The sequence below is a fragment of the Gymnogyps californianus genome, chromosome 4 (assembly GCF_018139145.2).
Source record: "Gymnogyps californianus isolate 813 chromosome 4, ASM1813914v2, whole genome shotgun sequence".
NCBI classification, from domain to species: domain Eukaryota; kingdom Metazoa; phylum Chordata; class Aves; order Accipitriformes; family Cathartidae; genus Gymnogyps; species Gymnogyps californianus.
Genome location: NC_059474.1, coordinates 3240659 through 3262874, shown reverse-complemented (window position 1 = coordinate 3262874; position 22216 = coordinate 3240659). Strand labels below are relative to the sequence as shown.

Genomic DNA, 22216 nt, shown 5'->3' with positions numbered 1-22216 from the left:
TCCCCTCGCATTCCAAGCTGATCCCTGGGGACAGCAGGAAAATTGCAGACTGCAATTTTAAATGGGACCTTCAAGATAAGCCAGAGCATCTCAACCACCGGGTATGACCTCCCTGCAGCGTGCAGAGTCGATCCTATTTGTGTCCCAGCCTGGACACAAAGTTTCCTATATTCCTATCCCATAGCACCAGGTATCGGGAAAGGCAAGAACTACATCCACCCTCCTAGCCAGGCTCTAAAAATACAGCCTGAAGATCAAAGACGCCCAACAATCCTGTGTGGGACCAAGTCCACTTAATGCTGGCATTACGTGAAATGTTCCTCTTAAAGCATAATCTCACTTTCCCTGACTGGAGGGGGGTGAAATGAGGTTCATCCTCAAGAAAGCTGGTTAGGTGCAGCTCTTTCCTGACCCTGAGCTTCATCCCCAGGGTGTCAGCGCTGCGTGAAGCGATCCCAGAGCCCAGCCCTGGCCCTCAGGAGCAGGGGAGGATGCTCCGAAGCAAAGCACCGAAGCAGGACGACAGCTCCTGGGAGAGGGGACAGCTTGCACACGGTCTGGCCTGGCGCGTTCTCATCATGAGGGCGGCCTCCGCACCCAGCACCGGGGGAAAGGAGCAGCAGAGACGAGCAAAGGTCCCAGCAGCAGAACCAGAGATATCAAGTAAGGCAAATTCAACATGAGGCACCTGGTGAAGGCTGCTGCACAGACCCTCGGGCACGTTTTCAAGCCGAGATGAGCAGAGCCAACAAAATCAGCTCCACTTTTACAGGACGTCTGCAAAACCTCCCCTCGCTGCACTGCCCGGAGGGACCTGGGGGATCACCCTTTGGACCACCAGGACATGTTTCCCTGAGGCCTCCTGGGACCAAACAAAGAAGACGTGGAGAATCGCCATGAGGACTTTCTTTTTTGACTCAAGGGAGCACTCCCTGAGCAAGACCCTCTCTATGGGTGTAAAAAGAGAAGGCTACAGACAAGATGGTTGGGAAATGGGGGGGGAACAGACCCAAACCCAACAGCATCACGCAACCAAGGCCTCTTCCAGCAAAACCTTCCAGAAAGAGATTTAACAACGCCCCTATCATCCCCCCCCCGCTGCTCTTCAGGCTTCAAACGCCTTGGCCAAATTCCTGCTACGAAGAGGAATCGCCCAGGCTGGGCGACGGTCGTGGCATCCCATCCACTCCAGCGCTATTTCTGCAATCGAGCGTACACCAGAAATGCCACCGCTGAAATCACAGCGATGCCCACAGCTGGAACGATGTATGGCAGGGACGGTCCGTTGCTGTCCCCTGGGGGGACTTTGGCCTGAGACGAGCTGGTCGCAGTGCCACAGCCCCTGCTCGAGTCAAAAACTGGAGGGTTTCCAAGGGGACCGGCTCCGTCTCGGAGGTCGCTGCCTGCCTCGAGCTGGGTGCTGGGGTAATGGTCCACGCGGACCTGGTGGGTGCCCAGGGAGGTGCTGTCCCAGCTCGGAGGTGGACGGGAGTCTCTGCTTGCTCCAGCTGCCTCCTCTTCCCTGGGGTCTGCATGAGCCGCTGGAACCGGGCATCCCGAGGAGACTCTGGAGAGCGCTTCTCCTGAGCTCGAGCTATCCGTGCTCACCATGAGTGGGTCGCTGCTGAAGGTGAGGCTATCGGATGCCCCGGAATAGGGGCCGCTGGGCCCCCGAAAGCTCAGGCATCTGCCGGCTGCCTCTGGGCTCTCCCCAGCTGTGGAGAGGAGGACGCCCGGCTTGTTGACCTCCACATCCCTCTCCACGTTGCTGCAAGATGCCCAGATGCTCGTGGCAGAGCTCACCCGGGATGCTGTCCTCCCAGACGTGCCTTCAAAGCTTCCTGCAACAGTCGGGAGAGGGTCCGCCGAGGCCGGGAGCACCTTTGGGAGACAACGAGAGGGGCTGGGTGCCACGGTGAGCACCCATTTGGCCTGGTCTCGGGCACCCACGTCACATGACAAGCCCACTTCAGTGCTCAACCACCACATCTCGAGCCACTAACAGCAAAGTTGGGTCACGGGTAACTCCCAGGGCTGGGAGAGTGAGCGGGGCAGGGAGGTGTTGGGGCTCCAGGGAGCCTTTGGGATTCGGGGGAGATATGGGAAGGAAGGAAGGGGAGACAAGCAGTGAGGAGAGGGGTGGAAAGAGCCACCTGGAAGCCAGGAGACTGGCAAGTCAAGGAGAGGAAATAAGGAGTCAAAGCCTGACAAACCTTGGCTCCCTTCTCCCCTGCTCCAAAATACAGCGTTCAGACAGGGACATGAACACAGTGGGGGGAAAAAAGCCCTGAATAAACTCACTACCAGCTCAAAATCTTACACCACAGCAGAAAATCTCCCGACCAGGGGGAGTTCGCAAGGACCTGAATGAAGTGCAAGTGGGAACAGGAAGGGTCACCTACTTTCTCCTTCGTCAGCATGGAGGGGGTGCTGCTGGCCGTCTCCCCCGCGGGCGGTTTTTTCTCTTGTACCGGAGGCTTCAGGGAGGTGTCACAGGATGGGGATGCGTCTCTGGGTGCAGCGGTAGTGACTGGGGTGGTGGTTTCCATCCGAGTGTTTATTGGGGAGAAAACAAAACGTATTGCATTAATCAGGAGACCTAAAAGGCGAGTTTTGCTCTTCCCCAAGGACGCTGCAACAGGATACTCCCACTTCCATGGCAGGTTGCGTGCCTGCGTTCACAGGTTTTCACCTTTTTCCCCACAAATCCGTGTTAATTTGCACAGCAGCGGAGACTGCAGCCTGGTGCGGCATCCTCGGCACTGTGCAAGTCCAGGGCGCGGGCGAGGGACCCGAGCCACAGCACGGCCCAGAGCTGGGGAGGTCGGACAGGGAAAGGACGCAGCACCGCTGCGTGTTGCTTGTGTGGCCCTGGCTCTGCCGTGGCACCTGAGCTCTCCTGGTAGGTAAACCAGACGGCACCAGCCAAGCCGGCACCCCCAATCTGTTCCTCCCTTTGAGACTGGGGTGACCCCAGGCTGCTGAAATGGGGATGCAGACGTTCAACCGGGTCGTTTTACATCGGAAATGAAGCAAGTGCCTCTGCCAAATCCTCGTCAGGACGTTGTGCCAAAATACAGCGAGCAACAACCGCAGCAACAACAACTGCAGGGCCAACCAGGGGAGAACAAGCAGCCAGGCTGGATTTCTGTACAACCCAACCTTGCTCCCGTCCTGGAGGAGGTCACTGCAGCCCAGAAGATGGGAGAGGAGATGGGTGACAACAGCACTGAGAGCTGTTCTCTACACCTCCATGAGTGCTCATGGGCCACGAAGGCAGACGCAACCTTGGGCTGTCCTGTACCAACAGCCACAGCTACGCCCGTTCTTTGGGGGGGTCCCCATGGCCTCCCAGCGGGGCCCTACCCCACGCCTGCACCTTCTCTGCCACTCTCCATCCTCACCGTCAAGCAGGACGGGCATCCGGCAGCACCTTCAACCCCGCTCCCCGTCAGCTTGGTGGCTACACGGAACTGCCGGGAAGGAAACCCACCTCCATCTCCTCCGTCCTCTTGCAGCATCCCGACCCGCTTCTGCTCCGCCTCGAACTGCTGCTGTATGAGGAGGGGGCTGCGCACATCCACAAAGCTGCCCGGGGGCTCGCCGTGCCCAGAGCCTGGCACAGCCTGGTTTTCTGGCAGCGAGTCTGGGGGCTGCGGCCCCCCGCTGCGAGCGGTCTCCTCCAGCCTGGAGGGCATCTCAGTGGAGACATAGGAGTCCTCTTCAGGCTCGTTCCTGGGCTGCTCGGCGCTGCGAGCAGAGCCCGCATCCCTCGGCGGAAGAGACCTGCCCAGACCCAAGGCCGGCGCGCCGCGGTGCAGGTGGTTGGCGTTCCCAAAACACCCGTTGTCCACGCACACCGGGTGCTGCTGGCGGCTCAGCCAGTCCCGGCCCCGTTCGGGGGGGCAGCCGATGGCACGGCCACGCTGGCTGCCCCGGGGGTCCCCGCTGCCGCCTGCACAGCCTCGATGGGGTGCGGGAGATGCCCCTCTCCGCCGTGCCCATCGCTTGCTCCGTCACGGACCACGCTCCCAGGTGGAGGCGGCCGGGGATTCTCTTGCTCCAGGAGGTTTTTGGAGAGCTGGAAGGAAATGAGCTGTGTTAAATTGCTGTGCCAGGATGAGGGGGTCTGGGACCACCGGGGTGCCCCAAACCCTGACCCAGTGACCTACGCGAGCCCGGCGATGAGGGGGTCTCTCCTCGGCACCCACCGCACAGCTCGCAGGTCTGCACGGGATTGGGGGCTGTGGAGGGGAGCCTGGACTAAGAGAGCGGACCCTGCGCTCCCATCCCTGGAGGGGAAGCAGGAGAGGGGAGCAGTTATAGGGCCATATGTAGGCTATAAGATGCCAGACACAGCAAGCGTGCAGCAGAGATCAGCAATTAGAGGCTGCTTGGGGTGTCCCTGAACGAGCCTGGCCCTACCACGGCCTCCCCACACCCCACCGCGCCGACAGTCCGGTCCGAAAGTGACCTTTGTGTCCCCATCTGACGTGTGCCCCGCTCACCGATTCCTGCACCGGGGCCCTGGCGTCCAGGTCTGTGCTGGTGGTGGTGGCAGCACCGGGCAGGAGAGGCGGACGGCCGCCGGCGGGCAGGTCTCGGCGCGGCTGCTCAGCCAACGAGGCACCCGGAGCAGGGTTCAGCCCCGGGGACGGCGTCTGGGCACCGACGGAGGAGACGGCGGGACGGGCATCGCTGGCCGCAGGAGGGAAGGAGGCAGTGGCGGGAGCCGGGGGACCTGGAGGAGCCAAGACAGTTCATCAGCGGGAACATCGGGGGAAAAGCCGAGGAGGCAGAGGATGAGCGTGGGGCCGAGGCAGCCCCTCACGTGCCCCTGCTCTGTCCCCACATCGGCCAAGCCCACAGCACCCCTTCATTCATCTTTCCATCTCCCCTCCAGGTGAAAAACCCAGCCCACCACCAACCCAAGCACCTTCGCACAAGGACCCTGTCATCCCCGGGCACATCACCGCGGTGAGGGACATCCCTGGGGATGGTCACAGACACCCCCAGGCCCCGGGGAAGCCGGGGCAGGGAGAGAAGCCAGCTGCTTGGTGGACACCAGGAGATGTGGTTCGGCTCCCCATCTCCACCAGACCCCTGGGGCAGCACCCAAGGACGACGAGGCTACATACGGGCTCGCCAGCAGTCATATACGTGCTGCAGCTCGTCGGCCAGGTGCCCCGCGTTGTTGTGGCGCAGCGCGTCGATGAGATCCGGCACCCAGCCCTGCCGGCACTTCAGGTGCTGGTAAAACCTATAGACGGTCGCCTGGCTCCCCCGCATTTCCTCCCGGGCGTGAAGTTCATCCTAAATAAAACACATAGGGCATCTAAGAGAGGATCTGGCTTAGAGGTAAGGCAGCTATATGTTGCCTGAGCTATACATTGGGGAAGGAGGCCGGCAGGACTCGAGAGAGCAGAAAATTACTCTGTCGGCATCAGTCAGGCAGCTCAGGGAATCGGCGAGCGACGCCACATGGATGTTCTTGAAATTCTTGAGGTTTTTCAAAATGTAGTCGTACACTTTGTCTTCGGCAAAACCCATCCTGCCTCAGCCCCTGCCGAGAGAGAGAGAGAGAGAGACTTAACGCGAGCGGAGGGCTGCCGGTAACGCTTCGACTTTTCTATAGGGGCTTGGGCTTTTCTATAGGAGCCTCGGCACAGACGCTCAACCTCGCCGCCGCGGCGATGGAGGCAGGGGGAAAACCCTGGGCAGAAAACACACAAAGAAAACATACTCAGGGTAAAGTTCAGCTCTCGACTCCGCTTTCACAAACCTAATCCCCCTTCTGCAATGCCCAGCCGGTATTTACCCTTACCCTTTTTGCGGCCGGGTGGATCCCAGCTGCGGGGTTTTCGTGCCGGTCCCGTGACACGAGCACGCAGGGTCACGCCAGGCGAAGGGGGGGGGGGGCCATGGCTGGGATCCCGCTTTAGGCCCTGGGCGACGCGGCTTCTCGCCGATGGAGAAGGATGGCGGAGGGGAAGCAAGAAAGCTCCTTCTCCCGGGGAAACGGCAGCCCGGGAGGGGAAGGCCGCGGCAGAACCCCCCCTGCCCCGCAGCTCGGCCTTCCCGCTCCCCGGGGAGCGCTGGGAGACTTTATGCTTGACAAATAAACTCGAGAGACCCACCCCCGGAGCTCCCTGCTCGGCGGGCCCGGGGCACGGTGCGGGCCCCGGCCTCCGCTGCAAACCGGGCGCGCCCCCGCCGCACAAAGCCCCTACCTGCGCCCGCCGCCGCCGCCGCCGCCGCCGCGCGCTCCGGGGAACGCTCTGACGTCGCCCACCCCGCGCGTCGCCGCCGCTGATTGGCCGCCGCGCACGCCCGTCGCGGTGATAGACAGGCGCTGTGAGAGGGGGAAGTGCCCGCCCTCTTCCCGCTCCCCTCCCCGCACCGGGACCGGATCCGGGCGGCGGGGCGGGCCCGGGACCGCGGGGCTGGTACCGGCCGCCACCCCATGGCGGCGGGACCGGAAAGGGGCGGGGAGGAGAGGGCCGGCTCCCGCGCCGGCAGGTGGCAGCACCGTAACGGGAACGTCCCCCGGGCACCTGGCGGAGGGATCCCGCTGTGGCCGCATCGCCCCGCCCCTCGCCCCGCCTCCCTCGCTCCGCCCCCCTCGCCCCGCCCCGGCCCTGTCAGCGGAGCGCGCCCTGCATGGAGCCGCACCATGGCGGCAACGGCGGCGGCGGCAGGAGCGGGCGGGCGGCTGCGGGGGCGCCGCTGAGGGCCGGCAGCCCCGCGGCGGGGCTCTGAGGGGCGGCGGTGCCTCCCCCCCCCTTCCCCTCCCCTTCTTTCCCCCCCCCTACCCCCCCGCCCCGACCCCCGCGCCCTCCCCCGGCGCGGCGTCCATGGTCGCGGCCGGCCGCCGCGGCGTCGCACCGGAGCCGTTGGGCGGCGACGAGAGCCAGCGAGGGAGAAGGAGCGGGGCCCGGCCCGGCGCCGCCCGCCGCGCCGCAGGTGAGCGATCGCCCGCCGCGGGGGTAGGCGGCGGGGACGGGCCCGGGGTTGTTATGGCGACGCGGGGGCGCCTGGGGGGGGGCTCCAGGCGGGGCCTCTTCGGGCGGCACCCACGCGTGTCCGCGGCCTCTGCGTGGGGCCCGGCCCGGGCTGCCGTGGGGTCCTGCCTCTCTCCCCCCCCCCCCCCCACTGTGAGTCTTATTACGTGTTTTTTAATAATAATAATAATAAAAAATGAATCGTGGATCGGGCACATGAACTTCCACACGTGGGTCTGTAGCGGCCCACGGCCCCTTCCCTCCCCACGCCCCTGGGGGCGGCCGGGGGGTCCGAGCTGGGGACCCCTGTCCGACACCCAGCAGACAGGGCACGTCGCCGGGCCACAGTCAGACCCCACCATCTCCAGCCGCCGCCTCCTCCCCGCCACGGCTCGCCTCTCCCTGCCGCAGGATCGCCGGGCTCCGTGGACACCGGCACGCAGGACGCCGGGGGTCCAGCGCTGGGCCCCCCCACCATGAGCGAGCAGCCCACCGGCCGTGCTCGGCCTGACCCACGGCCTCCTCGGCAGCTCTTTGGCCTGTACCGGGGATGTAAGGCTTCTTTTCGGGAGGGGTACACCGGCCTCGTAGGCTCGTGGCCTGGCTCCCGCCCTGCGCCGTCCCTCGGGGAAATGCTCCGAGCCGGAGCGTTGGAGGGGACACCCCTCCTCGCCGCGAGGTCCGAGGGCTGTGTCCCCTCCTCGCCGGTGTCTCCGCGCATCCCAAATGGGAACGTACGGGCTGCCACGCTCCGGGCTCTCCCACGCTCGGGTAGATGCGTCCTTCCTCCTCGGCCAGCGCTTGCTTATTTCTGATCTTGGATGTCATCAAGGGTGGAAAATGTGACAGGAAGGAAGGGAGGCTTTTTTTCCTCCTGCTAAATATGGACTGGCATTAAAATCCAAATACTGTCGTGAAAGGAATCCCAGCCCCTGTTTGTTGGAGGAGGGAAAAACGATGTTTTCTGGCTTTTCGGCTGCGAGGTTCCAGCTGGGAAGTTTCGCAAGGAGCGGCGAGGTCCTTGCCGAGAGCCTCAGGAATTTACTTTGCTTGTTCGCAGGACGCTCTCCGCAACGTATTACGCTAAAAAAAAAATTAGTCATCCGTTCTCTGCCTGTCCGTGGCTGGGGGGGAGCTTGCTGTGAGCATGCAGGATGCTTTGAAAATATTTAGGGATTTTTCCTCTCCTGTATGAGGACTTCCAGAAATGAAAGGGGTGCGGGCCAATAAAACTGCAGCCCCAACAGAAGTTTTTCATCTTTCTTTATTTTAATTCCTGTTGCTGCAGCAGCCGGTGGCGGGGAAGGAGGTGCACGGCGTGGCTGCAGCCGATGCAGGGAGCTGCCGGGTTTGCAAGGAGGATTTATGTCTCCCTCCGTCAAGAATCAGATACAAACTCATGCCGTTATTCCCACGGTGAGGGTGGGAAACCGGCTCGATGTGGGGCTCTGGGACGAGGAACGGGACCCCAGGGATGGTCACGGCTCTGCCAGCTCCCCCCATGACTTCTGCTGTGGCCGAGGTGAAGAGCCAGGACGTTTTGGGGGGGCACGGACCACAGCTTCGCTGGGACCTGGGGGTGCTGGGCGGGAGAGACTTGGTGTCTGTGCTGGGCAGAAAATGGGCACTGCCATGTTCCCCTTCCACGTGTTCCTCTCCATCCCTGTTGGAGAGCTTTCTTGGAGGGGTATCTGTGGGAAGCTCCAGGGCTTTTGCCTGATCTTTATAAAAACTGTTTGTTAAAGCAGTGAGGGGATACTGGGAGGTGCTGAAAATAGATGTTTCCCGTTTCCAGGGGCATTGCTGTGCTGGCGTTGGTGCGGCTGTATTGTTTTCAAGCTAATAGGGTACATAGCTCTGCTTTTCTGAAATGTCACTCTCAAATAACTGATGCTTTGTGCGGATCCGTGGTATTGGTCCCAGTCCAACATCAACATCCTTGTGGAAGAGCAGTTTGAATTCCCTCTCTCCCCGTCTCCTCCCGCCGACGACCTACATCTGTTCTCCTCCGGCCCCTCTGTGTTTGCAGCAGGACGGCGGATCCCGATCCAGCGGGAAGGGCGCAGGTTGAGTGACCCCTGCCGTGCTCGGCCCGCGGGTCTGCCGTAACCGCTTCGGGTAAGGCAGTGCTGAGCCACGGTTGCGTGGTCGTGGTCTGCGTGATGCCTCAAAACACTGGGGAGCGTGGGGTGGGTTATTTCGGGTGGAACAGAGCGCCCGTACGCTTCCGTAGGGTCGGGAGTAGCACAGCAGATACGCAAGCTGCTGGCTGGTACTTTATTCTTGGTGTTATATGAGAAGGAGGTCAGCCCTCACGGCTGCTTTCTGGTCTCATTCACAAATCGCGTTTTCCTCTTGAAATAAAACAAATCCCCGGGCTTTCCTGCGGCGGTGGAAATCATTTGAATGCGACCAGGTCCGTAAGCATCTCTGAAGCCTGCGGACAGGAAGAAACACTAGAGCGAAGAGGTAGGAAATGTCCGTGTTTATAGCAGCGGGCTGATTCATCTCCCTGCTCTTAACTCTTTCCCTCCTGCTTTTGGTGAGATCCAGCTGGTTTGCTTCCAGGCTCGGAGGCCGAGGAGAGTATCGCCAGCTCTCCTCTAGCTGGATCGCAAAGTGCTGCTGGGTTTTGTACATTGTGTTTATGTGGTTTGGGGTGGAAAAGGAATGGGCTGTTGGGGGTGTGCGGTTATCCGAATGGGATAAGCGGAACATCGGCAATCACATTAGGAAGGTTTAATATTTAATATATGGGTTATGAACCATTGTGCTTAATCACTATCTGAAGGGCTTAGGAAGAGATTTACTGATAAGCAAGCGATTTCTGAACTGTCCAGAATGATTTCTTGCATCTTCCTCGGGAGCAGCTGGTCCTGGAGATTGATAGAGGCTGGCCTGATCCTGTCCTTCCTGATGTCTCTAGCTTTTGTAAGTGGGTAGAGCAGCTTTCATCACAGGTGCTTTCTTCTCATTAAACTCACAAAAAACGCTGGAAACCCTTTTTCTCTGATACAACTCACATGGCTGTACTATAAGCCGTAGTACCTGGCAGTGCTTGAAACTTATGCGCGTAGCCAAAGCTCATGGGAAACATGTCTTGGGCTTGACGGACGCCGTCACTGTCACGTACGTCTGCCCCGCCACGAGTCCGGAGCTGGCTCGTTCATACTTTTCTCTGGCTAGTGTCTTCAGGAGACCTTGAATTTCAGCTGTGTCTCCAGCGTGGCTCTGGAAACCCTTGTGATGGCGGTGCTGCTGCCCCATGTTGACCCATGTGGGTTGGTTTGGGGTTTTTTTTTTTGCAGCATAAGGTGTTTTGTAGTACAGCGAGGCGGGGGCTGCCCCTCCGGGTTGGGTGCCGCTGTGTTTGTGCGGGGAGGAGGTTGATGGCGGGGGACACGTCAGGGCACACAAATAATCCGTCTCCACCACCGCGTGTCCTGCGGGACTCAATCTAACCACGCGCTGTACGGCCGCGGTTGGTGGGGCTGTGCATGTCTTGCAGGTCGGCGTGGAGCTGGTTGGAGGTTGGGAAGCGGAGGTGGGAGGTGGAGGTCTCGTGACTGGTGGGACTACTGGGGTTCGACTAAATTTGGGGGTTGTGTCTCCGTCGTGGGAAACCCTGCTTTAGGCTGCGGGAGGGTGCGTGCCTGCGTCCCCCTTCCCTCCCTGCCATGAGTCGAAACTCACCTAACTGAAAGCATCAGCCGTGGCCGTCAAACCCACTTTTGCTGTGGTTACACATATGGTACCGCGGTGTTTATGGTGGCTGCAGTTTTGATGGTGGAAGTCGAAACAACTGAGTGTGGGTTGGGTTTTGGCATGTTGGTCATGTAGGAAATCCTGGTGGCTACTGTAACAGGCTTAGAAATCTTTTAAAAAGGTTAGAAATCTTTTAAAAAATGGAGCGAGGACTGCTTTTTTCCCAAAACACATGTGGGAGAGCACCCTTTTTATGCCATGTGCAAACAGATCGCTTGCTTAGGCAGCAGCGAGTCCTCTTTATTCCAGAATAATTTGTTGTCCTAATTCCTTCCTGTTGAAGCAACTCCATCTTGCATGGAATAATTAGTACTAATTTGGACCTGGGATGGAAAACAAGAGTTCTCCAACTTCAGAAGGGTAGAGAAGAGCATAACCTCTGCCTCTCCTGCGTGAGTCAGGCCGTGCCGTGCCGTGCCATCCCTCCTCTAAAGCAAAATTAAAACCTGTACGTGAGACCAAACATCCCAGGTTGGTAGGAGGGGCAGGAGATGTTGGTGTCACCAATTTTAAGCCTTTTGCTGCTGCAGGGAGCCGAGGACATCTGTAGTGAGGAGGAACGGACCACCACCTCCTTCCTTCTTGGCTAACACTGAGGAATAAATAAACAAAAATGTTCCCACCGTGCAGATGTGAAAAGCTGCTGCTGAGCCGGTCTGGCGTGTTGGTGTATTCCTGGCGCCCCGGCCAAGTACTTGAGACCTTTTTATTGCCGTAACGAGGACTTCCACATCCTGCCCCACAGTCCAACTCGAGCCACGGCTATTTTCTGGTCCTTCCGGGAAGACATCCCTGTTCTCCCTTCCTTTGCGTAGCGAAGGAAAGCCAGCCAAATTCCTTCCCTCCCCCAAATCCCTGCGTGTTTGAAGAAGGGGAGGTGCAGGCATCCTTCCTGGCTTCCCCAGCGTTTACCTGGGAAGCATGAGATGAATTACGGCGCGAAGGTACCGCAGGCAGGATCACCCCTGCCCGTCTCGCAGCCACCTTCCTCGGCGCTGGTAGGTTCGTCGTTTCTGCTGGCAGGGGTGGCGAGCACCGAGGCCGCCGTGTCCTCGTTTTCCAGAGTGCTGCGTGAATGTCTCTTCGGGCTGAGCCCTGGAGGCGGTGGAAATGGAGGGATGTCTAGCCTGGAAATCCCAGCTGGCAGGAGACACGCTGTGAGTGAGACGGGCTTCCCGGTGTCTGGATACCTGACCGCTAGAAACCTTGGCTGATGGATGCTACCTGCCTGCAGGGTTGGACGGGGAGTTTTAAGACCTGTATTCGTAACTTGGGGGTCCAAAACGCTGTTTGACTCTGCACAAGCTAGATTGATAAAAGCATGTAAGAGGCTGATCGCAGAGGTGCTGCAGCAGCATACCAGTCTTAAAAACAGAGTTCGGCGTGTTCGAGCTTGTAGGTTTTGTGTATCCAAGTTAAGTAATAGGTGACAGGAAACCTTGATTCAGGTATGAGCAGTGAATCAATCAGCACTGGATTGCTCTGTGGTTGAACCAGCCCCCCCTTGGTATGACTGCCTTCCCATATCACGCCTGATGTTTCGAAATAACCTCTCCGAGTTACGATTGTTCTGATGATCTAAAACCCAGGGGTCTAGCTCACTTTGGTCTCCACCCCATCAGCGGTGACCTTGCTCCGGGGCTGCAGAGAGCAGCAGACATTTCTGGTTTAACTGCTGAAGGTAGGATGTCTCCCTGGGTTTGTGCTCAGATGCTCTCCTCCAAGGAGTTGGGGATTTTCGGACCAAAAGGCAACTTGTAGAGGGTTTCCCCAAAACTGATACCCAACCATCCTCGCTTGTCTTCTGTGCATCCAGTGTGTCGTCTTCTGTGTCTGTTATTTATAGTGTACGGTCTGGTGTGCTCATGCAGGCTCAGCTTTAACTTTGGTTGACCAGGTAGTAGGAAGAGCAGTGATCAGAGATGTGAATGGGATGGACTAGGCAGCTCTGGGGCTTTTCTGCAGCGTTGCTGCCCTTGGGAATGCTGATAATAGCTGCAACTAAGTGGTTCAGCCATAGTGGTGAACTTTGTGGTACCTGCAAACTGAGAAGCAGATCCTCCTTTAGTCCCTGGGACTGTGTGGGGTCCGTCCCTTGCTTGCAACCCTGCGTTTTCAGAGTTGGTGTCTCAATTCATACTCTGGGGATTTCAAACGCTTCATTCACAAACTGCGGCTGGCTAAGGGCTGATATTACTAATTTGTGTTAGTAAATTACGTCATGGTACGTGTCAGAGAGCGTTCTGCAGCCAGGAAATCTGTTCCTGGCCTCAACGTGCGTTGCAACCAGCTTGAAGTCCTGCTTGCTCCCGGTTGGGCATCTCTTACTTCACCCTTCGAAATAGCAAGTTTGCCCTTGTGAGCTTTTAGGTGAGCACTGAAGTGATAACTGATGATGTGATCTCAAGAGAGGTCTTGACAAATCTGGGGAAGGTTTTCTGTTTACTCATCTTTATTTAAAAAAAAAAAAAAGGAAAGGGAGGACCTGCATTGGCCTGGAGGTCAGTCCACTCCACGCAGAAAGACACTGGCCATAGCCGTGCTTACTCCGTCCACGAAAGACTCTGCTACACGCTGTGCGGACCCAGCCCCTGACCAGGGACAGGAGGAGAAACGGAGATGGAGGAAGAAGCGACCCCCCTAGACAGTGAAATAGGTTAGTGGAAGAAAAGCCAGGAAGGCAGCTCGGGTCTGGCTGCTGGTGGCAGGGCGGCCTGAGAGACTCAGCTAAACCTGGGGGGCAGAAGGGACAGATGTCATGATGCTGTTAGAGGTTTCTAGAAGGCAGAAACCCTGAAGTAAGTAAGTCTTGCTGAGTAAGAGGAGAAATATGAAGAACAGGATTTGCTTTTTAAAAAAAAAAAAAAAAAAAAGGCATTTTAGTGGTTTATAAAGATTCCAGCAGCGCTCTGGGAAAGGGCAGCCTCTTGTTCCAGGCACCGTGCACAGAGCACGGCGATATCCTGGCTCTCAACCTGAAGGTTTTGAGGTACCACGAATTTTTCTCGTGATAGCATGTGGCAGGACAGCGTGCAAAACTTTCCTGCTGCTTTACAATTTGAATAATGTTTTTATCATGCCAGCAGATAATCATCTTACTTTTGTTCCAGAAGCGGAGCTCTTATGGATATGTTTGAGAAGCCTGAAAATAAATATATTCACATGTGTTTTCCAGTGTTGCTTAACACGTGATGTATCTCAGAGCCTCTGGATTTCACTCTCTTGCAAACTGGCCGCTCTTGAGTATGAAGGCTCAGAAGTATAACTTCAGGCCTGCTCTCAGCTGTGCGTGTACATACTTAGTTAGTCTCTAACTGGAAGTACAGACTTAGTTTTCCCTTGTTTCTCTGCATTGCTAGATCAGAAAGGCAGTGCTTTAGTCCGTCTGTGGCAGCCCAAATGCTGCAGCTTCACATCCGTCTCGTAGAAGACCCTAATGCCATCCACGCTAGGCCTGGATGATGAATTAGAGATGAACAGAGATGAGTTAGAAATGAATAATAAATTGGAAAGCATGCATAATCCTCAAGATTTTCTCCTCAGGAGACTTTAAACCTATTTGGCTACAGACAGAGAGATGTTTTTAATCCCAGTCACCGTGTAGAATTTGCATTCTCATTCCGGTGGCAGGGTGGGAATGCCAGGCAGGATCTTTGGTTGACTCAATGGCAGCAGCTTGGTTTTAGATATTTGGCTAGCTGGAAGACTGTGGCTGGGATTAGAGAGGTTAAATTATTTTCTAAGGTTATCTAGAAGTATATGGAAAAGAAATGGGAAGACTGTTTTCATGGCTAGCAAGGTTTTACTTTGCTGTTTTGCGAATAAAGTTTTGCTACTTTTTGATTCTGCTTCACTCAGTCCTTCAAAATCTTTCTACCGGGCAGTGGCCTCCAACAGCTTAATTTGTGGTTCCCTAATTTTTTCCATCATTTTAACCCTTTGAGAAATTTAGTGTATGCATATTGCTGCATAATGGGTGGATCTGCATTTCAGTCCTCCGCTGGGCTTTGAAAGTCTGCACGGGTTGGCGGGGTCATCTAGAGCAGGCTACAGACGTTTCCCGTGGGGCTATGGGAAAATCTCTTACATAGCACTGCCTTTTAGAAAAAATATTCAGCCAACTCATCTATCATCTTTTCTATACTTGTCTAGGTCTGCAGTGGTTGTGTACGAGTTATTTTTTGACTCCAGCAGGGACCTGGAGGTGAAATCTGTGACCCAGCCATTAGTCTGCGGTGCAGCAGTGCCTGGTCTGGGGCTGTACTTCAGCTCTCGGTGTGCTGAGCAGGCAGGTCTGGCCTCCCAGAATCCAACATCCAAACGAATAAAATGCACAAAAGAGGTATTTTTACAAAGGGAAACTGAGGCACGGGCTAGCTGACATACAAAGGCAGCTTTGGAAGGGTTAAGATGAATCTCTGCTCTCCTGGGAGGTGAGTAACTTAAATGCACGATCATCCTTTCTCATATCTTAAAACATGATTGAAGGAGGCGTGGGATGGGCAGCTTGCAGCCTTGTCTGTCTGCGCAACCCAGTCTCTAAGAGCATCTCCTCTTGCTTTTCTCCTCTGGCATGTAGAGGAAGAGCGGCTCTCCTGTCCCCTCCTTGGCTGAGGCTCCAGAGAGGCTGACAAACCCGGTGGCTGCTTGAGCGTTTTCCACCTTGGGTCCACCAGCGTGTTAAGATGGCTTGGAGGATCCCCAAAGTGTCTCCACCCCTCTCGGTTGCTATTGAGAGGGTCCCTGCGGGAGGTTGTGTCCCTCGGTCGGGGCTGCAGGGGAACTCTTAGGGATACAGGTGTAAAAACGGTGCTGCAGGTGCGTGTTCACAAAGGTGGTGGATCTCTTGATCTACTCAAGAGAGGTCGTGTAGACATCTGAGTATCTGGTATTGCTTCTTGTGTCCGTGTCTTATCCCCTACGTGATGGAGCATTTACTCTTTGCCTTCCTTGAAATTTGTTAAACTGAGTTCAGTGCCTGTGCAGAGGTAGTTGTCTTTTTTCCGGGATACAGCATATTCTGTGGGGGGTGTTTGAGTTTATGTAACCTCCCATATGTTGCCCTCTTTGTGTAGAAACTTGAAGATAAATTGTGAAATGCAGGGAGCTGCTTTAAAAGGATATACCCTCAGCTGGATCTCAGCCTGTTTGTGACAAGAAAAGAGGAACCCAGGGAGCCCTCTGTCCTTATTTTCTCTCTCGTACAGCTGAGTGAGCCGCATGGGATGGAGCATCTGATGCTGCCCCGTTGCCCAACACTGTGATGCTCCTCCGGGAAGAGGGCATGGTGAGCTGTCAGCAGGCTCGAGGGCAGGCATGTGCTGTTAGGAAGGGCGGTGGTTTCTCCGTGGAGGTGCTGCAGCTCCGGCATCATTCTCTGCAAGCTCTCTCCCCCTTTCCAAAGCCGCTGTGTTTCCTACAGTGCATCTCTGCCCAGCAGAGAGGTTGGTGTTTTCGGTGGAGCCTTAAGTCAGTGTTAGTTGAACCAGTTGGCTGGACCTCATCTTGCCAGGTGCTGCTTGGTCTCTGTTCCCGTGTAGATCGAGGGGGTCTGAGGACGCTCGGCACCTTGCAGAGCAGGGTCCTTTGGCTCCTGTGGGACACAAGCCTGGCAGCTGGTAGGAGATTCATGGCTCTTGTTCGTTGCAAAGTTGAAAGAAGCCGTTCAGCCATCCGCCCAGCTTGTTTCTGCTCATCATTTTTGAAAATGGTTCAGTCGCAAGTGTAAGAGCAATTGTAGGCGTGATGCTGCCAGATTCTGCAGCCTGCCTCTTCTGAATAATTACTCAGCACGGAATGAGGGTATCTGAAAACATCCATTTCCATTCCCTCTCCAACCGCCCTGGAGCAAAGCCAAGAAGCTCAGCCCCTAAAGAACTCCCCTTTTGAACTTTAAGGTTGAGAAACTGAATTTTTACTCTGAAAACTGTGCTTATTTGACTGGTGGACGGAGAACGAGGAAGTCTGTGCACATGTGCATGGGAGAGGCGGAAAGTACTGGGGGGAAAAAGTGCTTCAGAGATGAGCCATGCAGGTCTGCTGATAGCTAGGTGGAAACTTCAGCCAGGGCTCCTGGGCAGCAAAGCAGTCTCAGCGGTGACGGGAAAGCTGAGCTCCTCAGCATCCATGCCCAGGAATTGACCTATTCAATGTTGGGTTTTTTTTTTTTTGGAGTTACTGCAGGATCATGACTGTTTTTAGGAAGCCAGGAACTTTGCAGTTGCTCAATACTTGCTCAGCTGCTTTCGCATGGATTATTTGGAATGATTTTATTTTTGCAGGGTGGATTTAGACTTGCCGACGTGGGATCTTTGGAGATTAGGGTGTTTAGCTGCCATGGAACGATGTGGCGGGCGAGCAGCAGTGGAAGCGTCTCCTAGCTGCTGTGAAGGGAGGAGGGCTGGCTGCTCTCCCTGGCCGCTGAGGTCCTGGGGTGCCTGGCTTGGTGACCGTTAAAGGTGACCGATCCCTGGACATGCTAGCAGCCTTTGGACTAAAAGACCAAACCTGTAGTTTAATCTGTTTAAGCTGGTGTTGCTCCCCAAAATGAGTTCCTGCCTGTTATTGCCTGTGATCCGAGGCACCCAGGTGCAGAGTGGGGAGGTATTACCTGCTGATAGTTTGGCTCAGTTAGGGGAGAATCTTTAAAATTGTGTTTTGCAGCATTTAAGAATTCCTTCTCTAATGGGACTCATGCAGCCATTAGCAGAGGGAGGGCATTGTGGTGTGCATAGAGGGATTTAATTTTGGGCCACTCAGTGCCCCATGGGCCGAGAAACGCGATGCAGATCTAAGGGAATTTGGGTTCCTGGAGCCCTGTCTGCCGAAATGCCATCCACTTGTGCGGAGGAAGTATTGCTGGCCAGCTGAGATGGTCTCTTTATATTTGGTGTTGGATTTTTCTCCCTCTGACGCTTCATTAAGGTGATGTAGTTACAGAAATGCTAGTAATTAACGAACGAAGGACACGGGCGGTAGCACAGCAGCCAGCTTGCATGGGGACATGGACATTTTTCCCCAGTTTGCAGTCCGGCGCGGAAAGTTCGTCTTGGGATACCTCTGCCATGCTCATCGCGGCTGTGACCAGTCCCATCCTCCAGCCAACACTTTCTGTGTCACTTCAGCTGTTTCCAGCCCCCCAGATGGTCGTGGCAGCGTGCGGTGTCTCCCCTCCGACACCGGAGTGCAGGCAGGCTCCCAGCCCTGCCAGAAACCCTGCCGGCAGCAGATTCCAAGCCTGGGAGAAGGAAGAAGGCTGCTGCTTCCACCTTTTTTTTCCATTTTGCCTGTTACAGTAATAGTTACAGATCTTTTAAAGCATCGCTTGAGCTTTGTCTTCCCTAACAGGACTGGCCTGTTGGTGCAGGGCATTTGCAGGAGGATTATTTTGCTGTTCAGGTGACAAATTGCAGCTCAGCTCCTTTGGGATGCTTTGACTTGACGCTTGAAGAGGTTAGCCTCCCGAGTGAGCGTCCGGCATCCAGAGCTCAGTCCTCTGTGTCCCTCCCGTAGTTTGAGACCGGGGTAAAGCAGCATAAAAGGTTTTTAAAAAAAGCCTCTTTTCAATTCTGATCTCCCTGCAGCCTGAGACGTTCCTGCCTCTCTATTTCCCTGCACCAGCATCTCCGATGATGAAAATCGGTGATGTGGCAAAGCCTCCGGTACAGGGGAGATGGGCTTCAGGCTGCGGCAGTGTAAGAGGGTTTTTTCTCCTGCCCTTTGATCCAAAGGACTGGCAGCAATTTGCCCCTGGGGTCCAGGTCGTGCTGACGGCGTGCCAGGCCCGGTGGGTTTCCAGCATGAGAAGCAGGCTGCGGGACTGTTTTATGTGAGGTGAAGGATGCGTTTCCCCCAAGATCTTATTAGAGCGATGCCATCGGCAGCCCCTTCCCAACAGCCAAGGGTCTGCCCTGCTCCCCACCCTGGCCCTTGGGAAGAGGGATGCCAGAGGGTTGAGGATGGGAGCAGATGCTGAGCTGCGCTCGTGGGTTTGCTTTCAGCTGTGATTCTTCAGCATGCATGTCTGTCTGGCATGACGAGGAATTGGAGAATTGTTTTTTTAAAGATGAAAGTGCCAAACTTGGCTGTAGGGTTGAAGCCTCGTTTCAGGGGCTGAGCAAATGCACCATGAGCAGCAGGGCCATAGACTTCCCTTCCGCTGCCCTCCAAAGGTGCTGCAGGCTCTGGTCTGGGGGGAATCAAAGTTCAGCCACTGGGTTCATTCAGTTTGGTGGGTTTTTTGGAGACTTTTGGAGAGCTGCTGCTGCATCAAGCCTTGGCAGGCAGCCTGGCCTCTGACGGCTGCCGTGGCACAAGCCCATCATTTGGACTTGAGCTACCAACTTCCATCTTTGGACCAGCTCTCAGATAACAGTGGCTTTTGTCAAAGATATGAAGGTATTTTGTGTCCCTCTTGAATGAGGCTCTTCCAGTGACCCTGTTGTAGCTCTTCAATGTTCTTCAGCCAGTTCTCAAGCATCTCTGACTACCCCAATTTATCTGTGGTCACTTGATGTGCGATTACAAATGACCCTGTCAGACGATAGTGTTGGATGTTACGTTAGAATCAATTTTTCTCATTGCTGATGGTTTTACTTCATATATTATTGGAAGCTGGGACCTAGTTTTACTTTGAAGCAGTCAAAACATTGAATGAAATGCTCCAAAGCTTTCAAAGCATTTGAACTACATTCTCCCTTCAGACATTCTCGAAGTCTCTTCCATCCTGGATCTGACCCCAAATACCAGCTCTGAGCTGTGCCTGGGTTGCAGCGGCACTTGGATCTACCTCTGGGGAGAAGTGAGAGGTCTGGGGAACATTGGGAAGCAATGATATGGGGGAGAGGAACTGAATATGTATGTGGTGCTTAATTCTGTTCTTGCTGGTAAGAGCCACTTGAATTTATTTCTCAGCACAGGTTTGGTCCATCCTATTCTGGAGCTAAATTCATGGCTTGTTTTTTGGGTTGTCTCCTCCTTCCTTCCTGTCCCCCAGCTGCCAAACCCTCCCTTCTGCACTGTGCCCTGGCACACAGCATCACAGTGTCTTGAATTCCAGGACTGCCGATGTGCCAGCTGGAGACACTGAGCTTGTACAGGTATAAATTTTGGAAGCCACAAAAAATGATGACTTCAGAAAAACCTCCTTGCTGAATTTTCTCTTTGCTCAGAGCCCAGCGATGTTGAACAGGCACCTCGGAAGCTTGGCTTATTTCGGTCTTTGTGCAGCGTTTGGCTTCGTGCAGGATAGCTCCCAGGCTTTGCTGCTGTGCTTCTCAGCGACGTCCTTGCATGCTCGCTCCTCTGATCAGCCCAGGCTGGAGCAGTCCAACGTGCGTGTGGTTGCGGTGCTGCAGAAGCAGGCCCCAGCGCAGGCGGCAGCAGGAGGTCCACCTCGCCCTCTGCCCTGCCCACAGCAAGCAGGCAAGGGCTGCCGAGACCGGCAGTGCTGGGTCACGCCAAAATCTCGCCACAGATCCGTCCTGCAGTACAGGAGCGAGACACCGAGAAGCCATTTTCACCTCCCCACTGTGAGTGGTTCTTGGACCCTGCCCCTCCATCTCCACGGCCAAGACCCGAAAGACAATCTTGGAATAAGGTGCCTGCAGGCAGAAAGTCTGGCAGTACCTGCGCTGCCCTTCTTTCCCCCGTCCTCCTTTGCTTTTACGAACTTGTTCCATAAATTGTCTCTGTTGACAAAATCACACCTATGGCAAGCACTTGCCCACTTAATTCTTCCACTTGTAGTTTTTCTTTCCTCTGGGCAGGGTTGTTTCTTAGCAGCTTCAGGCGCAAAGATGCCTATTTGTTAAGTCTTTCCTGGCTTCAGACAGAGGAGTTGAAACTCTTTAATATTCCTGTCTTCTGTGAGCTCTCTTCCATGAACTTTCCTTCACTTGCCATCCTACTCCCATTTATCGATGCCTGCCTTGCTCATGGATTTTGTGCCCAGGGAGGGACTGGGGTATTCCTGTTGTGTCATAGCAGGCTGCCTGCTGCTCCCAGGGAAAAGGGGAGAGATGTGAAATAAAAGGAGGAGTTGGTGCTTCCATGCTTGTTGAGAAGTGCCGGTTTTTGAAATACTCTAAGCATGAAGTCTCTTGCTTGGAGAATACATATGATGTGTCTAACGATGCTGACTGCTTCCCACTCGAGTTGCCCACTGCCTGATCCGAAATGGATTTATTCCCTCTGAAGTGGGGCTCATTCAGCTCACTTTAGGTAATAGGCAGCTGAAAAAGCAACACTTTTGCTTTTTCCTAGCAGAAAACATCCTGCAGACGATTCATTATTAATAATAAGCTGCTAAACCTTGTCATCTTTGATAGCCAGGCATGTGCTATTAGCTGAACTCAGCGGTTTAGTCCCGTCCTATAACGTCCCTTTAACCTTGAAGCCAGCTGTGCCTATTTCACCATTAATATTTGCACTTAATATTCCCACTTGCTGCTTAATAACTGGGGGTCAGGCCCTGTCTCGTCCAAATTGGGTGTTCGCTGGGGCTCAGGCACAGCAGCGTTGGCTCATTAGTTAGTACGTGGTTGAGCAGGGAGGGCTATCGCCCCGGTGTTGAAAGGCAATTAAGGTGTGAAGAGCTGATGAGTTGTTATGCGGCAGAGGTGAGCTGATGTAAGATGTAGGTGGTGGTGTTTTGGAGAGTTTATTTTTCTGTTCCCTCTTTTCTGCACGTGTTGGACCACACCTGACGATCGAGTAAGGCAGCTCAGCTTGCTTACCTTGGCGTAAAACCGCTCTCCCAAGCATGGCACCCTGTCCCGGCTGATGTTTTGGCAGGTTAGCAAGGCGAGTTGGCCGGCTGTGGCTGACGCAGAGCCTGGCACGGGCCGCTGTGGGAATGCCTGGGGTGGGGAGGTGGAGGAGAAGGGAGCTCTCGCCTGGTGGCAGTGGCCTGTGTGATCATCCGGCTCGGAGGACCCCGAGTAACCCACCGCAGAACTTCTCCCAACTCCGGCCGGTGCCCCGACTGCCTGACTCTCGCCTTTCAGTAGGCTGAAATGAAAATGTGGAAAACAGATGTGACCTGACGACACTATCTTGTTTAACTATCTATAGCCAGATGTTTCCAGCTTGTAGTGCTAATTTCCACTTACAGTTATCCAAGAGCTAAATCCAAGATGCTCACTCCCCTTGTGTCCAGGAAGAGGAGTCAAACTAACCTTAACACTAGTCCTGTGATCCATTACTTCGCTCGATCCTACATCTCTTGCAAACAGGTAGGGCAAGACTGTCCATGCCCAAACTGTCACATGCATCTAAAAATCTCCTTCTTGTAGTGAAGAGTTTTCTTCATTAACTGGATGAAAGGATTGAAAAGCAAGACTATTTTGAGAGTAGTCCGTATTTCAGGGTAAGTACTTTGCAAGGGCTTTTCATCATGTCCTTTTTTGAAGACAGTACAAATAACTTTCTCTAAGGGATGCTCTTCCCTC

The 22216-nt window shown here is 55.2% G+C and overlaps 2 protein-coding genes across 3 annotated transcripts in view; one reads left to right on the top strand and one right to left on the bottom strand.

Moving 5' to 3' along the window:
- Positions 1-1083: 1083 nt before the first annotated feature.
- Positions 1084-5879, bottom strand: MAVS (mitochondrial antiviral signaling protein). The gene is given in 8 exon segments (XM_050895899.1): positions 1084-1881; positions 2403-2557; positions 3500-3902; positions 3905-4081; positions 4509-4741; positions 5139-5313; positions 5434-5563; positions 5825-5879. Coding segments are annotated over 7 exon segments (1947 nt in total). The 5' UTR covers positions 5551-5563; positions 5825-5879; the 3' UTR covers positions 1084-1194.
- A 974-nt stretch (positions 5880-6853) lies between these two features.
- Positions 6854-22216, top strand: part of PTPRA (protein tyrosine phosphatase receptor type A) — a 131114-nt gene continuing 115751 nt past the window's right edge. The window contains exon 1 of one of the 2 annotated variants that reach the window (XM_050895857.1): positions 6854-6963. The gene's annotated coding sequence lies outside the window, so the exon portion shown is untranslated. Of the gene's footprint in view, positions 6964-9089; positions 9120-22216 lie in introns of those variants that run through there. The other variant, XM_050895858.1, reaches the window with a different exon arrangement.